The sequence below is a fragment of the Chiloscyllium plagiosum genome, unplaced genomic scaffold, assembly GCF_037043375.1.
Source record: "Chiloscyllium plagiosum isolate Xiang-an unplaced genomic scaffold, Cpla_swu_hap1 HiC_scaffold_22, whole genome shotgun sequence".
NCBI lineage: Eukaryota > Metazoa > Chordata > Chondrichthyes > Orectolobiformes > Hemiscylliidae > Chiloscyllium > Chiloscyllium plagiosum.
Window position 1 is genome coordinate 65,278,425 of NW_028270160.1, and position 18,749 is coordinate 65,297,173.

Genomic DNA, 18,749 nt, shown 5'->3' on the forward strand with positions numbered 1-18,749 from the left:
AATTCTGTTTCAATGAGATTACCTCTCATTCTTCCATTCAAATTCCAAAGAGTAGAATTAAAACCTGTTTAGCCTTTGCTCATGAAACAATCTCTCCACCAGAGATCATTCTCGTGAACCATCTGATTTGTCTCCAATGATGATACTTTTCCTTAAAGGAACCAAACCTGCGGCCGTTCCCCTTAAGAACAAGTATACCATTTTGGATACTTGTGGGGGAGACGACATACCAGGGGTAAGCAATGGGGTTCAGGCCTCTGGCACAGAGCCTGTCCTCGTTGCTCAGAAGGGAAGGGTGGAGAAGAGCAGAGCAATAGTTATTGGGGACTCGATAGTTCGGGGCACAGATAGGCGGTTCTGTGGGGGCGAGAGAGACTCATGTTTGGTATGTTGCCTCCCAGGTGCAAGGGTACGTAACGTCGCTGATCGTGTTTTCCGGGTCCTTAATGGGGAGGGGGAGCAGCATGAAGTCATGGTCCACATTGGCACCAACGACATAGGTAGGAAGAGGACTGAGAATGTTAGGCAGGCTTTCAGGGAGCTAGGTTGGAAGCTCAGAGTTAGAACGAACAGAGTTGTTGTCTCTGGTTTGTTACCCGTGCCACGTGATAGAGAGTCGAGGAAAAGGGAGAGAAAACAGTTAAATGCGTGGCTACAGGGATAGTGCAGGAGGGAGGGATTCCGGTATCTGGATAACTGGGGTTCTTTCTGGGGAAGGTGGGACCTCTATAAACAGAATGGTCTACACCTGAACCTGAGGGGCATCAGTATCCTTGGGGAGAGGTTTGCTAGTGCTCTTGGGGTTTTAAACTAACTCGACAGGGGCATGGGAACCTACACTGTAGCTTTAGGGTGCAGGACCTGGAGTGTAGGGAGGTTAGAAACATGGCATCAATCTCAAAGGAGGGTGCCTGTAAACAGGACAGTGGCTTGAAGTGTGTATACTTCAATGCAAGAAGTATACGAAATAAGGTAGGTGAACTTGCAGCGTGGGTTGGTACCTGGGATTTTGATGTTGTGGCTATTACGGAGACATGGGTAGAACAGGGACAGGATTGGCTGTTGCAGGTTCCAGGGTTTAAATGTTTTAGTAGGGTCAGAGGTGGGGGTAAAAGAGAGGGAGGTGTGGCATTGCTTGTCAAAGATAGTATTACAGTGGTGGAAAGGACGATGGATGAAGACTCGCCATCTGAGGTAGTTTGGGCTGAGGTTAGGAATAGGAAAGATGAGGTCACTCTGTTAGGAGTTTTCTACAGGCCTCCTAATAGTCCTAGAGACGTTGAAGAAAGGATTGCGAGGATGATTCAGGAGAAGAGTGAAAGTAATAGGGTAGTTGTTATGGGGGTCTTTAACTTTCCAGATATTGACTGGGAAAGCTATAGCTCAAGTTCGTTAGATGGATCGGTGTTTGTCCAATGTGTGCAGGAGGGTTTCCTGACACAATATGTAGACAGGCCAACAAGAGGTGAGGCCATACTGGATTTGGTTCTGGGTAACGAACCAGGCCAGGTGTTGGAATTGGATGTAGGTGAACACTTTGGGGACAGTGACCACAATTCAGTGACTTTTACTCTAGTGATGGAGAGGGATAAGTGTGCACTGCAGGGCAAGAGTTGTAGCTGGGGACAGGGAAATTATGATGCGGTGAGGCACGACTTAGGATGCGTGGCTTGGAAATGTAGGCTTCAAGGGAAGGGCGCAATTGATATGTGGAGCTTGTTCAAGGAGCAACTATTGAGTGTCCTTGATAAGTGTGTACCTGTCAGGCAGGGAGGAAAGGGTCGTGTGAGGGAGCCATGGTTTAATAAGGAATTGGAATCCCTTGTTAAAGGGAAGAGGGCGGCCTATGTAAAGATGAGGCGTGAAGGTTCCGTTGGGGTGATTGAGAGTTATAAGGTAGCCAGGAAGGATCTGAAAAGAGAGCTAAGAGCAGCAAGGAGGGGACATGAAAAATCCTTAGTTGGTAGGATTAGGGAAAATCCTAAGGCTTTCTATAGGTATGTCAGGAATAAAAGAATGCTGAAACTTTATTGCTGGAACAGCACAGCAGGTCAGGCAGCATCTAGGGAACAGAGGATTCGACGTTTCGGGCACATGCCCTTCTTCAGGAATGAGCAGAGAGTGTTCAGCAGGAGAAGATAAAAGGTAGGGAGGAGGGACTTGGAGGAGGGGCGTTGGAAATGTGATAGGTGGAAAGAGGTCAAGGTGAGGGTGATAGGTCAGAGTAGGGTGGAGGCGGAGAGGTCAAGAAGAAGACTGCAGGTCAGGAAGGTGGTGCCGGGCTGGAGGGATTCGGCTGAGACAAGGTGGGGGGAGGGGGGATGAAGAAACTGGTGAAGTCCAAGTTCATCCCCTGTGGTTGGAGGGTTCCCAGTCGGAAGATAAGACGCTCCTCCTCCGACCGTCGCGTTGTTGTGGCCCAAACTACCTCAGATGGCGAGTCTTCATCCATCGTCCTTTCCACCACTGTAATACTATCTTTGCTCCTTCTTCAAGGACCGCAATTTCCCCCCCAACGTGATCGACGATGCCCTCCACCGCATCTCCTCCACTTCCCGCTCCTCCGCCCTTGAGCCCCGCCCCTCCAACCGCCACCAGGACAGAACCCCACTGGTCCTCACCTACCACCCCACCAATCTCCATGTACAGCGCATCATCCGCCGTCACTTCCGCCACCTCCAAACGGACCCCACCACCAAGGATATATTTCCCTCCCCTCCTCTATCAGCTTTCCGTAGAGACCACTCCCTCCGCGACTCCCTTGTCAGATCCATACCCCCCACCAACCCAACCTCCACTCCCGGCACCTTCCCTTGCAACCGCAGGAGGTGCAACACTTGCGCCCACACCTCCCCCCTCACTTCTCTCCAAGGCCCCAAAGGAAACTTCCATATCCGCCACAGATTCACCTGCACCTCCACCCACATTATCTGCTGCAGCCGGTGTGGCCTCCTCTATATTGGGGAGACAGGCCGCCTACTTGCGGAGCGATTCAGAGAGCACCTCTGGGCCACCCGGACGAACCAACCCAATCACCCTGTAGCACAGCATTTCAACTCCCCCTCCCACTCCACCGAGGATATGCAGGTCATTGGACTCATCCACCGCCAAACCACAACAACGCGACGGTCGGAGGAGGAGCGTCTTATCTTCCGACTGGGAACCCTCCAACCACAGGGGATGAACTTGGACTTCACCAGTTTCTTCATCCCCCCCCTCCCCCCACCTTGTCTCAGCCGAATCCCTCCAGCCCGGCACCGCCTTCCTGACCTGCAGTCGTCTTCTTGACCTCTCCGCCTCCACCCTACTCCGACCTATCACCCTCACCTTGACCTCTTTCCACCTATCACATTTCCAACGCCCCTCCTCCAAGTCCCTCCTCCCTACCTTTTATCTTCTCCTGCTGAACACTCTCTGCTCATTCCTGAAGAAGGGCATGTGCCCGAAACGTCGAATCTTCTGTTCCCTAGATGCTGCCTGACCTGTGCTGTTCCAGCAATAAAGTTTCAGCTTTGATCTCCAGCGTCTGCAGACCTCACTTTCTCCAGGAATAAAAGAATGACTAGGGTAGGAATAGGTCCAGTCAAGGATAGTAGTGGGAAGTTGCGTGTGGAGGCTGAAGAGATTGGGGAGACACTGAATGAATACTTTTCGTCAATATTCACTCAGGAACAGGACATTGTTGCCGATGTGAATACTGAGTCACAATTAATTAGAATGGACGGCTTTGAGGTATGTAGGGAAGAGGTATTGGAAATTCTGGAAAGGGTGAAAATAGATAAGTCCCCTGGGCCTGATGGCATTTACCCTAGGATTCTCTGGGAAGCAAGGGAGGAGATTGCAGAGCCATTGGCCTTGATTTTTATGTCCTCGTTGTCTACAGGAATCGTGCCAGTAGACAGGAGGATAGCAAATGTGGTTCCCTTGTTCAAGAAGGGGAGTAGGGATAATCCTAGTAACTATAGGCCGGTGAGTCTCACTTCTGTTGTGGGCAAAGTCTTAGAGAGAATTGTAAGGGATAGGATTTATGAACATCTGGATAGGAATAATGTGATCAAGGATAGTCAGCATGGTTTTGTGAAGGGCAGGTCGTGCCTCACAAATCTTATTGAATTCTTTTGAGAAGGTGACTAAAGAGGTGGACGAGGGTAAAGCAGTAGATGTGGTGTATATGGATTTTAGTAAGGCGTTTGATAAGGTTCCCCATGATAGGCTACTGCAACAAAATACGGAGGTATGGCATTGAGGGTGAGTTGGAGGTTTGGATTAGGAATTGGCTGGCTGGAAGAAGACAGAGGGTAGTAGTTGATGGTAAAGGTTCATCTTGGAGTGCAGTTACTAGCGGTGTTCCGCAAGGATCTGTTTTGGGACCTTTGCTGTTTGTCATTTTTATAAATGACCTGGAGGAGGGGCTAGAAGGTTGGGTGAGCAAGTTTGCGGATGATACGAAAGTCGGTGGAGTTGTTGACAGTGAGGAAGGATGTGTCGGGTTACAGCGGGATATAGATAAACTGCAGAGCTGGGCAGAAAGGTGGCAAATGGAGTTCAATGTCGGTAAGTGTGAAGTGATTCACTTTGGTAAGAGTAAGAAGAAGTGGGGGTACTGGGCTAATGGTCGGATACTTAGTAGTGTGGATGAGCGGAGGGATCTTGGCATCCATGTACACAGATCTCTGAAAGTTGCTACCCAGGTAAATAGTGCTGTGAAGAAGGCATATGGCGTACTGGCTTTTATTGGTAGAGGAATTGAGTTCCGGAGTCCTGAGGTCATGTTGCAGTTGAATAAGACTCTGATGCGGCCGCATCTGGAGTATTGTGCGCAGTTTTGGTCGCCATACTATAGGAAGGATGTGGAGGCATTGGAACGGGTGCAGAGGAGGTTTACCAGGATGTTGCCTGGTCGTAGGAAGGTTGTATGAGGAAAGGCTGAGGCACTTGGGGCTGTTTTCATTGGAGAAAAGAAGGTTTAGGGATGACTTGATAGAGGTGTACAAGATGATTAGGGGTTTAGATAGGGTTGACCATGAGAACCTTTTTCCACGTATGGAGTCAGTTATTACGAGGGGGCATAGCTTTAAATTTAAGGGGTGGTAGGTATAGGACAGATGTTAGGGGTAGGTTCTTTACTCAGCGAGTCGTGAGTTCATGGAATGCCCTGCCAGTAGCAGTGGTGGACTCTCCCTCTTTATGGGCATTTAAACGGGCATTGGATAGGCATATGAAGGATAGTGAGCTCGTGTAGGTTAGGTGGGCTTGGATCGGCGCAACATCGAGGGCCAAAGGGCCTGTACTGCGCTGTATTTTTCTATGTTCTCTGCTCCCAGATATAGTTTCATTAGTGCCTCATACAGCTGCAGTAATTATATTCCTCCCCAGTATTATATTCCAACCTCTTTGATATAAGGGCCAACGTTCTCCATTGGCCTTCCTGATTCATTCATAAGTATCCCCAAGTCCCTTTGAGTTGCAGCTGTCTCCAGTTTTTCTCATTTTAGATAATACTCTGCTCTTCTGTTCTCCCTTCCAAAATAAACAACTTTACATTTTTGAACATTATCGTCCATTTGCCTACAATATGTCTCTAAACTTTGTATCCCTTTTGCAACTTGTCTTTCCACCTATTTTTGTCATATTGAAATTTGGCCACAGTACATTTGTTTTCCTTCCTCCACGTCATTAATAAATACTGTAAACTGTTGTGGTCCCAGCACTGATCCCTATGGAACCCCACTGGTTACAGGTTGCCAGACTGAAAAGGAGTCCCTTATCCTCCTTGCTGTTTCCTGCCCATTAGACAAGTTTCACATAGTCTCTTGCAATCCATTTGCACAATATATGATTTCTTATCTTACATTTGTTTTTGGTTGAGTGTGTTAGAGGAAGAGAACACCAAATGAATCATGCCAGGGATTTACAGATTACATACTGGGCTATCTGAAATCTGGTTAGTATTTGTAACACAATTTCCAATTACTGCACTGAGTAGCCTGTTGTGGGGAGAGTTGGGTGGGCTGTAGGGATTGCTGTTGATGTGGTCTGGCTGTGCCATTGGGTCTTTAGGGGTATCCTGTTCCTTGATCAGAGGAGCTGAGAGGGACACCATGGTGACCAGGTATCTGCAGCACTGAAGAAGGGCTTATGCCCGAAACGTCGATTCTCCTGTTCCCTGGATGCTGCCTGACCTGCTGCGCTTTTCCAGCAACACATTTTCAGATCTGCAGCACTGTATAAGGTTGTATTAATAAAGCAAATAGAAGTGGCCCTAGAAATAGTGGATGCATTGTTGACCATTTTCCAGCATTCTGTAGACTCTGGAAGAGTTCCAATGGACTGGAGGGTAGTTAATGTAACTCCACTTTTTTTAAATAAGTGAGAGAGAAAATGAGGAATTATAGTCTAGTTAGCCTGACATCAGTGGTGGGGAAAATGCTGGAGTTGATCATTTAAGAATGTAATGACTAAGCATTTGGAAAGCAGTGACAGAATCGGTCCCAGACAGCATGTATTCACTAAAGGGAAATCATGCTTGACAAATTTTCGGGAATGTTTTTGAGGATGTGACCAGTAGGCAATGGTGAATCAGTAGATGCTATGCATCTGCACTTTCAAGAGGCTTTTGACAAGGTTCCACATAATGTTAGGAAAATTAAAGCTCATGGTATTGGAGGTAATGTATTGACATGGATATAGAACTGGTTGCCAGGAAGCAGAGAGTTGGAATAAACGGGTCCTTTTCAGAGTGGCAGGCAGTGACAAGTAGTGTGCCACAAAGTTCACTTCTGGGACCTCAGCGGTTCACAATATACATTAACGTTTGGAAGAAAGAATTGAATGCCATATCTCCAAATTTGCAGATGACACTAAGCTGGGTGGCAGTGTGTGCTGAGGAGGATGCTAAGAGGCTGTAGGATGATTTGGGCACACTGGCTGAGTGGGCAAGTACTTGGCAAGTGCAATATAATGTGGATAAATGTGAGGTTATCACTTTGGTCACAAAAACAGGAGGGAAGATTATTATCTGAATGGTGACAGTTTAGGAAAAGGTGAGGTGCAACAAGACTTGGGAGTCACGGTGGAATTGTGGCAGAAGGTTGGCATGGAGGTGGTGAGGAAAGCTGATGGCATACTCTCCTTCATAACGAGAGGATTTGAGTATCGGAATAAGGATGTCTTGCTGCAATTATACAGGGCCTTGGTGAGGCCACATTTTGAGTATTATGTGCAGTTTTCGTCTTTTAGACTGAGGAAGGACATCCTGACATACGAGGAAAGACCGGATTAACTGGGCTTTTATTTGCTGGAATTTAGAAGACTGAAGGGGGATCTCATAGAAACATATAAAATCCTGATGGGACTAGACAGACTAGATATGGGAAAAATGTTCCCACTGTTGGGCAGGTCCAGAACATGGGGTCACAGTCTAAGAAAAAGAGATAAGCCATTCAGGACTGAGATGAGGAAGAATTTCTTCACTGAGTTGTTGAACCTGTGGAATTCTCTCCCACAGGAAGCTGTCGGGACCAGAGGGAGCTGGATGTGGCCCTTGTGGTGAAAGGGATCAAGGGGAAAGGGCGACAGTGCAATACTGAGATTCCATGATCATATTGAATGATGGTGCAGGCTTGAAGGGCTGAATGGCCTACTCCTGCACCTATTGTCTATGTTTCTATGTAGGAGCCAGTTGATGTAATCTGAGCTCATTTATTTCACAGGAGTTCCTTCACTTGCAGGAAGAGAATGGACAACTGCAGACGATCTGTGAAGAGCAGGAGCAGGCTCTGCAAGAGCTGGGCTGCAAACTCAGCGAGTAAACCATCCTATTCATGTTGATACACTGGGGCTTTTGCATATGTCTCTTCCTTGCTCTCATCAAGGTGTTGCTTATCTCTGGGGTACAGTGAGGGTCTGTGTGAGAGGTGGGTGTGATGCCCCCCAGTCAACATTTGTGGGAATTGGGGGAGTTATGGTACCACCTCTGATTCTTCATACTAGAAGCTATTACTCTTATTTCCTTCATCATGTAATTAAATGTGGAACAGGCTTGAAAGAATGAGTGACCTCCTGTTCTAATGTTCTGTTTCCAGCTGTTTTGATATTGGTTCTACATCTGTGATACCCATGATTTGCCTTTCTCCCCTCACAACCACCCAAATTTAGGTCTGTCTCCCTTGTTCTCTTCCTTCTCCTCTCACACCCCTGCCTCCCATCTTGCGATCTGTCGTCTCCTTGATATTCCCCCGTCCACAGGTTCTTAATCATTTGGGTCAGTGGGCTGAAGAGTGGCAGATGGAGTTAATTTGGATAAATAAGAGGTATTGCACTTTGGTAAAACAAACAAGAGCAGAACTTGTGCAGTTCATAATAGGGCCTTGGGTAGTGTTTAGAACAGAGACCGAGGGATTCAGGTATATAATTCTTTGAAGTTTGCATCACGTATTGGTAGGGTGGTTAAGATGTTTAGCTCACTAATATTTGTAGCTCAGATCTTTGAGAATAATGAGTTAGTATATTATGTTGAGATTGTACAAGGCATGGTGGGCATCTTCTGGGGTACTGTGTCCTATTTTGGCCATCCTCTTTGAGGAAGGATATTATTAACCTGGAGAAGGTTCAAAAGAGGTTTTCCAGGATATTTATGGGAATGGAGGGTTTGAGTTGTAAGGAGAGGCTGGAACCTTTTTCACTGGAGAGTAGGAGGTTGAGGGATGTTTACAGAAGTTTACAAAACCATGAGGGGTATAGATATCTTTTCTCAAGGGTGGGGAATTTCAAGACTAGGGAGCATATTTTTAATGTGAGAAGAGAAAGATTTAGAGAAAACATGAGGGGCAGTTTTTTAAAAAACAGTGGTTAGTATGTGGAATGAACTTCCTGAGGAAGTAGAGGATAAGGGTACAGTTACAATGTTTTGGTTCTGTTCGCCGAGCTGGAAACAGAACCACAACAACGAGCACCCGAGCTACAAATCTTCGCACAAACTTTGAGTACAGTTACAATGTTTAAAAGACATTTTGATAAGTACATGAATAAAACATTTTGGAGAGATATGGACCAAGTGCAGGCAGGTAGGACTAGTTTAGTTTGGGATTATGGTCAGCATGGATTGGTTGGACCAAAGGGTCTGTTTCTGTTCTTTGTGGCCCTACACCTCTATGACAGATTGTCTACGCTCCCCCTCTGTATGAAGCTGCTTGGGCTTGATTATATTTTGGTGTTTTGTGCTTTTGTTTTGGAATGTTTACAATTCTTATCCTATTAGAATACATTCCTCATCTTTTTATAGGTCAAAACTCAAAATTGAGACAATCAAAGAAGCTAACAAGGCATTGCAGGTAATTTTATTAAAATGCTACTACTGTTGTATCTCCTGCGGTCTGATCATTTGTAAGGCAAAGGAATGCCAGGGTAGTGTTTTTCTAGTGCAAATCCATGGTGAAAATACACGCACGGACACCAAATCCTATGCCCCTACTCCACAATATGCTGGACAAACAGAACTTCTCAATGTCCAAATGGAGCCCTCCTATCTTGGCTGATGTACGCCTACACCCACCACCATCTCCACACACCCCTCTCTAATGTGAAATGTCTGCTTAATGTTATTAATACACCATATCTGCCCAATGTTACCCCTCCTGTTATCTGTCATAGTATTATTCTGTTATGGCAGATTATCTATTTAGCATCACAAATTATCATGCAAAACGTTCTGTACTTAACAGCAAATTCTAAAATAGTTATTGGTTCTTTGTTTTGATCTGAACTTGTGTGGGATCAGCATAGTGTTGATATTTTCCTTTTAACTCATGACCCATGAGCTGATCTGGAGATGTTATTAGAACAGGAATGTTGTTATCGGTTATGTTAGAAACCTTGCTTTCTGACTTAAAAACAGAAGTCATGGAGAAACTCAGCAAGTCTGGCAGCATCTGTAGAGAGAAAAGGCAAGTAAATGTCTCAGGTCCAGTGACCCTTCATCAGAACTTGTTTTCTGACTCTGGGATCATACTTTCCTCCATGAATGGCTGTAAATGTGTGTAGGAACACAAACTGTAAAGTCACTTCCAACCACACACCATCCAAACTTGTAATTGCAGTGTGAGTAATTATATTAGAACTCAGAAAGGTTCCCTTTAGCCCATTGAGTCTGCACCTGTTGTCAAACGACTATCTGCTCTAATCCCATTTCTCAGCATTTGGCCCATAGCTGTGCTATGGCTTTAAATGTTCATCTGAAATATGACTTAAATGCTGTAATGGTTCCAGTCCCTATTACTCTCTGGGTGAAAAAAAAACTCTTCCTTTAATCCCCATTCTAACCCTCCCATCCTACCTTAAAATCAATGCTCTCAGTAATTGATCCCTCTATTAAGACTAAAAGTTTATTCCTGTTAGCACTGTGTACGCCCCTCATAAACTTTCAGACCTCAAACAGGGCCCCACTCAACCTTCTCTGCTCTAAGGAAAACACTCCTCACTTGTTTAGTGTCTCATCATAGTAGCAGTGCTCCAGCTTGGGCAGTGTCTTAGTGGACGGCACAGTGGTTAGTACTGTCACAGCGCCAGAGACCCGGGTTCAATTCTCGCTTCAGGCGACTGACTGTGTGGAGTTTGCACATTCTCCCCGTGTCTGCGTGGGTTTCCTTCGGGTGCTCCAGTTTCCTCCCACAATCCAAAGATGTGCATGTTAGGTGAGTTGGCCATGCTAAATTGCCCGTAGTGTTAGGTGAAGGGGTAAATGTAGGGGAATGGGTCTGGGTGGGTTGCGCTATTCAGCTCCATTGTAACACCCTCCAGGTCTTGTATGCTCAGTTAATAAAAGCAAATATCCTACATGCCACCTTTAAATCATCCTGTTCGAGGATCTGTTGACATGCTCATCAGGTCTCCCTGATCCTGAATCCTGGCCAGGGTCCTGCCATTCATTGTGTACTTCCTTGTCTTCCCAAATGCATCGCTTTACACTTTTTAGGATTGAACATCCATTTGTTACTCTTTTGATGAGCCTGTCTGTATTATCCTGTAGTCTAGGGCTTTCTTCCTCACTATTTACCACACCACCAATTTTTGTATAATCTGTGCACCTGCTGATAAGTTGTTTTCATGTCCAAATATTTAATATAGATGACAAACATTAAGGACCCAACACCGAAGCTTGTGGTATGCCACTGGAAAGAGGCTTCCATTTACAATAGCAGACTCCAACCAGCATCTCTGCCTCCTACCACAAACCAATTTTGGATACAATTTTCCTTGGATCCCAAGAGACGACTTGACCCCCATCCATTATCTTGTTCAAAGCTTTTCTAAAGTCAACATAGATCAACTGCACTACCTCATTGACACACCTAATCGCCACCTCATGGAATTCAGTCAAATTTGTCAAACATAATCTTCCTCTGACAAAACTATACTGACCCCTTCCAATTAATCCTTGATTGTACAAATGGAGATAAATTCTGTTCATCAGATTTTTTTTCCCCAAGGTGAGCCTACTGCTGTTCCTTCAGTGTTCCTGGGTCAAAATCTGGGAACTTCAGGAATGTGTTGTATATTTACACATTTTACCCAACGAAGCAATGAAAATTGATAATCTAATATCTCCTAAGCAAGGCATTCAGGATGTAAAGAGAAGTTGCAAGATGACTTTGAATGAAAGGGCAAACACAATACAATTGGCAGCAAACCCAAAGAACAAACATAACCCAGAAAATGTCCTGTAGACAAGTTGGCAGTTAAGAAGGGAAATGCAATGTAGCATTCATTTTTGAGAAGGCTCGAATACAATAGCAGGAATATACTGCTGAACCTGTATAAGGCTGTGAACAAACCGGATTTGGAATGTGGTGAACAGTGATAGGTTTGCATCTAAGGAAGGATGTGCTGGCCTTAGAACGGATCCAATGGAGGTTCTCGAGAATGGGGATATGAAGAGCAGTTGAGGACTCTGGGTCATACTTGATAAGGGTTTAGAAAGATGAAGGAGGTTTAATTGAAAATAACAGAATATGGATGCCTGAATGTAGAGAAGATGTCTCCACTGGTAGGAGAGACTAGGATTCAAGAGCACAGACTCAGTGAAGAAATTATCCTTTAATACTGAGATGAGGAATTCATTCAGCCAGAGGATGGTGAATCTGTGGAATTCATTGCCGCAGAATACTCTTAAGGCCGAGTTACTGAGGTTCTTTAAGACAAATGGGTTCTTGATTAAAAGGGGAGATGGGGCGATGGGAGGGGAATAGGCCTGAGAAACATATCAGCCATGATCAAATAAAAGACTAGATTCGACAGACCAAATGGCCTAATTCTGCCGCAATACCTTATGGGGTTATGAGTGCTAAAAGCAAGAACAGACAGACCCATTTGTCCCACTGATGACTGAAGAAGCAACGTGAATTTAGAAAAACCCACTACTTATTAGTAGATGTAGATAGTAGAAAAATCAAGCAACAAAGAGAAAGGCTGTGCAACAGGAGCATTTTGAGATTCAGTTTAATTAGATACATGATAGGGGTGCAGTGCAATTATTAGCTTATGTTAGCTGCATTTGGCTGAGGAAACTTCTGGAAGCTTTTCTCTTTTTTTGTCAGGCATTACCAGAACAAGCAACAGGTGAGGAGATTTCAAGTGATTGGAATTTCATGGATGTGAAATCTATATATACAGGCGGTGCTCCTAGAATGATTACAAGAATAAGCTGTAAATCCACAGGTAATGGTGAGACATGCATTATTGCTTCACCAAGACCTTGTCTGGAACCTGAATAACTGTGATAAATGCAGAGCCCACAAAGCCAAATGTAAATGGTGGGAGTTTTTAATCTTCACAGTTTGCAGTGTGGAGGGCGGGGGGGGGTGCGGGGGAGAGCGGACTGCTCTCAAAGCAGTCTCAAAGGCAGCATATCTCTGAAATTATTCAGGGCAACTTTCTTGACCAAGAGACTTAATAATGTGCAGGAAATATTCATTTGAAAACTTGACCACACCTAGGCAAGTGACCACAATATGCTCAAATGCAATATTAGGTTGGAGAGAGAGAGATGGTGAGTCACAAGAATTTAGTAAGTTCTTGATTTTAGAAGGATAAGGCAGACTATAATAGATTTGGAAGAACTATGTTAATTGACTGACGTGTAGATGAAAAATAATGCCTTTAATAAATACAACTCCTTGGCATACCTTCCAGGATGGGAGCTGTACTTGTGTAGATTTAGATTACTTCACAGTGTGGAAACAGGCCCTTCGGCCCAACAAGTCCACACTGCCCCACCGAAGCGCAACCAACCCATACCCCTACATTTACCCCTTACCTAACACGACAGACAATTTAGCATGGCCAATTCACCTGACCTGCGCATCTTTGGACTGTGGGAGGAAACCGGAGCACCCGGAGGAAACCCACGCAGACACCGGAGAACGTGTAAACTTCACACAGTCAGTCGCCTGAGGCGGGAATTGAACCCGGGTCTCTGGCGCTGTGAGGCAGCAGTGCCACCGTGCCGCCCACAAAATAATAAACTATCTTTGTCAACAAGGGACATGAAATAATGAAAGTGAAAGAAAACACTTGTACAAAGGTGTTACCAGTACAGATCCGACAGATTGAAAGGATAGAACAAAAAAGGAATAATAAGAAAGTGACAAATGCCATGACAGGGGAATGTGAGAGAAAGCTTGCAAGAGATATCTAGGCCAAAACGGAAAGATTTTATATGTACATTAAGAGTAGATGGATGGTTAGGAATAATGAATGTCTCAATGATAATCACTTGTGATTATAATTGGTAAATCAGGAAATGACTTGCTAAATAATCCCTTTGTATCAGATTTCACAGTGCCCATCCTGGTACTTAAATAGTCCTTTATCAAAATTGCAAACAAGCCATATGTCTGTTTGTGTGCTATCCCTCTTTGTCCTTCTCAATCTGCCTGTTTCTGCAGCCTTTCCTCTGATTGACCATAACATCGAGTTCAATAACTTGAGAGCCTAATTCTGTCCTTCTGTCTTTTTGCCCACCCCACACCCAGTCCTGTCACGACATGGGTTGCTTTTAGTACAACCAACCTATTCTCAGGCCTGTTATCACACATGTTCTGAGGCAAGATCACTGGGCCTGAAATGTTAACTCTGATTTCTCTCCACAGATGCTGCCAGATCTGCTGAGCTTTTCCAGCAATTTCTGCTTTTGTTTCTATTTTCAGCATCTACACTGTGAACATAAGAACTAGGAGCAGGAGTAGGCCATCTGGCCCTTCAAGCCCACTCTGCCATTCAGTAAGATCATGGCTGATATGATCTGCAGTTCTTTTGGTTTTTATCACATGATGTGGATCGTTTACAACATAGCCTACCTGTTCTCTCCTATTCTCAGTGTTCATTTATTACTCATTCAGCTTTTCTGTCAATATCAACGACTGCCTTGTTTTGCCTGCTCCTTTCATACCTCTCTCGCTCTCTGGTTTACATTTCCACCTATCTGCTCACCTCTCTTTAGAATATAGAACATAGAAAAATACAGCGCAGTACAGGCCCTTCGGCCCTCGATGTTGCGCCGATCCAAGCCCACCTAACCTACACTAGCCCACTATCATCCATATGCCTATCCAATGCCCGTTTAAATGCCCATAAAGAGGGAGAGTCCACCACTGCTACTGGCAGGGCATTCCATGAACTCACGACTCGCTGAGTAAAGAATCTACCCCTAACATCTGTCCTATACCTACCACCCCTTAATTTAAAGCTATGCCCCCTCGTAATAGTTGACTCCATACGTGGAAAAAGGTTCTCATGGTCAACCCTATCTAAACCCCTAATAATCTTGTACACCTCAATCAAGTCACCCCTAAACCTTCTTTTCTCCAATGAAAACAACCCCAAGTCCCTCAGCCTTTCCTCATACGACCTTCCTACCATACCAGGCAACATCCTGGTAAACCTCCTCTGCACCCGTTCCAGTGCCTGCACATCCTTCCTATAGTATGGCGACCAAAACTGCGCACAATACACCAGATGCGGCCGCACCAGAGTCTTTTACAACTGCAACATGACCTCAGGACTCCGGAACTCAATTCCTCTACCATTAAAAGCCTTTACACCATATGCCTTCTTCACCGCACTATTTACCTGGGTGGCAACTTTCAGAGATCTGTGTACATGGACACCAAGATCCCTCTGCTCATCCACACTACCAAGTATCCGACCATTAGCCCAGTACCCCATCTTTTTGTTACTCTAACCAAAGTGAATCACCTCACACTTACCTACATTGAACTCCATTTGCCACCTTTCTGCCCAGCTCTGCAGCTTATCTATATCCTGCTGTAACCTGCCACATCCTTCCTCACTGTCTACAACTCCACCGACTTTCGTATCATCCGCAAACTTGCTCACCCAACCTTCTAGCCCCTCCTCCAGATCATTTATAAAAATGACAAACAGCAATGGTCCCAAAACAGATCCTTGCGTAACTGCACTCCAAGATGAACCTTTACCATCAACTACTACCCTCTGTCTTCTTCCAGCCAGCCAATTCCTAATCCAAACCTCCAACTCATCCTCAATGCCATACCTCCGTATTTTTTGCAGTAGCCTACCATGGGGAACCTTATCAAACGCCTTACTAAAATCCATATACACCACATCTACCGTTTTACCCTGGTCTACCTCCTTAGTCACCTTCTCAAAGAATTCAATAAGGTTTGTGAGGCACGACCTGCCCTTCACAAAACCATGCTGACTATCCATGATCACATTATTCCTATCCAGATGTTCATAAATTCTATCCCTTACAATTCTCTCTAAGACTTTGCCCACAATAGAAGTGAGACTCACCGGTCTATAGTTACTAGGGTTATCCCTACTCCCCTTCTTGAACAGGGGTACCACATTTGCTAACCTCCAGTCTTCTGGCACTATTCCTGTAGACAGCGAGGACATAAAAATCAAGGCCAATGGCTCTGCAATCACCACCCTTGCTTCCCAGAGAATCCTAGGATAAATGCCATCAGGGACTTACCTATTTTCACCCTTTCCAGAATTTCCCTACATACCTCAGAGCCGTCCATTCTAATTAATTGTGACTCAATATTCACATCGGCAACAATGTCCTGTTCCTGAGTGAATACTGACGAAAAGTATTCATTCAGTGTCTCCCCAATCTCTTCAGCCTCCACACGCAACTTCCCACTACTATCCTTGACTGGACCTATTCCTACCCTAGTCATTCTTTTATTCCTGACATACCTATAGAAAGCCTTAGGGTTTTCCCTAATCCTACCGACTAAGGACCTTTCATGTCCCCTCCTTGCTGCTCTTTGCTCTCTTCAGATCCTTCCTGGCTACCTTATAACTCTCAATCACCCCAATTGAACCTTCACGCCTCATCTTCACATAGGCCGCCCTCTTCCCTTTAAAAGGGATTCCAATTCCTTATTAAACCATGGCTCCCTCACACGACCCTTTCCTCCCTGCCTGATAGGTACATACTTATCAAGGACACTCAATAGTTGCTCCTTGAACAAGCTCCACATATCAATTGCGCCCTTCCCTTGTAGCCTACTCTTCCAAGCCACGCATCCTAAGTCGTGCCTCACCGCATCATAATTTCCCTGCCCTCAGCTATAACTCTTGCCCTGCAGTGCACACTTATCCCTCTCCATCACTCGAGTAAAAGTGACCGAATTGTGGTCACTGTCCCCAAAGTGCTCACCTACCTCCAATTCTAACACCTGGCCTGGTTCGTTACCCAGAACCAAATACAGTATGGCCTCACCTCTTGTTGGCCTGTCTACATATTGTGTCAGGAAACCCTCCTGCACACATTGGACAAACACCGACCCATCTAACGAACTCGAGCTATAGCTTTCCCAGTCAATATCTGGAAAGTTAAAGTCCCCATAACCTATTACTTTCACTCTTCTCCTGAATCATCCTCGCAATCCTTTCTTCAACGTCTCTAGGACTATTAGGAGGCCTGTAGAAAACTCCTAACAGGGTGACCTCACCTTTCCTATTCCTAACCTCAGCCCAAACTACCTCAGATGGCGAGTCTTCATCTATCGTCCTTTCCACCGCTGTAATACTATCTTTGACAAACAAACCCCCACCTCTGACCCTATTAAAACATTTAAACCCTGGAACCTGCAACAGCCAATCCTGTCCCTGTTCTACCCATGTCTCCGTAATAGCCGCAACATCGAAATCCCAGGTACCAACCCACGCTGCAAGTTCACCTACCTTATTTCGTATACTTCTTGCATTGAAGTATACACACTTCAAGCCACTTTCCTGTTTACAGGCACCCTCCTTTGAGATTGCCATGTTCCTAACCTCCCTATACTCCAGATCCTGCACCCTAAAGCTACAGTCTAGGTTCCCATGCCCCTGCAGAGTTAGTTTAAACCCCCCCAAGAGCACTAGCAAACCTCCCTCCAAGGATACTGGTGCCCCTCAGGTTCAGGTGTAGACCATCCTGTTTATAGAGGTCACACCTTCCCCAGAAAGAACCCCAGTTATCCAGATACTGGAATCCCTCCCTCCTGCACCATCCCTGTAGCCATGCATTTAACTGTTCTCTCTCCCTATTCCTCGACTCTCTATCACGTGGCACCGGTAACAAACCAGAGACAACAACTCTGTTTGTTCTAACTCTGAGCTTCCAACCTAGCTCCCTGAAAGCCTGCCTAACATCCTCAGCCCTCTTCCTACCTATGTTTTTGGTGCCAATGTGGACCACGACTTCGGGCTGCTCCCCTTCCCCCTTAAGGACCCGGAAAACACGATCACGTACCCTTGCACCTGGGAGGCAACATACCAAACGTGAGTCTCTCTCGCCCCCACAGAACCACCTATCTGTGCCCCGAACTATCGAGTCTCCAATAACAGACAGCCACACCCTTGATTCTCTCCCTCCCAAGTATAAATAATGCCACTTTTTCTTAGCTGCTATCAGCTCTGATGAAGAGTCACCAGATTCAAAAACAGTGAGTCTGCTTTCTCCTAACGGATGCTTCCAAACCTGCTGAATTTCAGCAGCAATTTCTGTTTTTCTTCCAGCCAAATATTACAGGGAAGCCTCGATTATCCGAACGAGATGGGCAGGCTCTATTTCATTCAGATAATCGATAATTGGGTAAATCGATTTAAATGCCTTCCCTTTGGGTGGGGCTCGGAGTTTTTAAAGTCTGCTCCATATTCAGGAGACTGCAGTAGTACACAGCGTGTGAGACCCCGCCCCCAACACAGCCGTCCACACCTCCAAACCACTTCCAACCCACCCCCTCAACCCGGTCCAACACTGCCCCTCACCCCCCCCCCCCCCCCCCCACCCCCAGCACAAAGCGCACGAGCCAAACGTCGTCAACACCGACCCCACCCCTCCAACCCTGCTCCACACCCAACACTGCTCCCTGCTCAACACTGCCCCCCCCACCCCCATCCCGTCCCGTCCAAAAAGTCCCCACACCACCACCTTACCGGGGCAGCCAGACTGTACCCCAACAACAAGACTGGTGCTGCAGCTGCCTTTGTGGGGCAAGTCTCCAAAGAGCACGCGCACACAGCCACACACACACACGCATACACAGACAACCACAGGCGAGCGCACAGCCACAGCCCCACACACACAGCCCCACACACACACACAGCCCCACACACACACACAGCCCCACACACACACACAGCCCCACACACACACACAGCCCCACACACACACACAGCCCCACACACACACACACACAGCCCCACAC

General features: G+C 45.9%; 1 protein-coding gene across 3 annotated transcripts in view; it reads left to right on the forward strand.

Annotated features, from left to right (window-relative positions):
• The window catches only part of rufy2 (RUN and FYVE domain containing 2), a 93,308-nt gene that overhangs the window by 56,647 nt on the left and 17,912 nt on the right, over window positions 1-18,749 (forward strand). For all 3 annotated transcript variants that reach the window (XM_043712253.2, XM_043712251.2, XM_043712252.2), the window contains 2 exons: window positions 7,713-7,807; window positions 9,284-9,332. In XM_043712253.2, coding sequence (XP_043568188.2) covers window positions 7,713-7,807; window positions 9,284-9,332 — 144 coding nt within the window. The remainder of the gene's footprint in view (window positions 1-7,712; window positions 7,808-9,283; window positions 9,333-18,749) is intronic.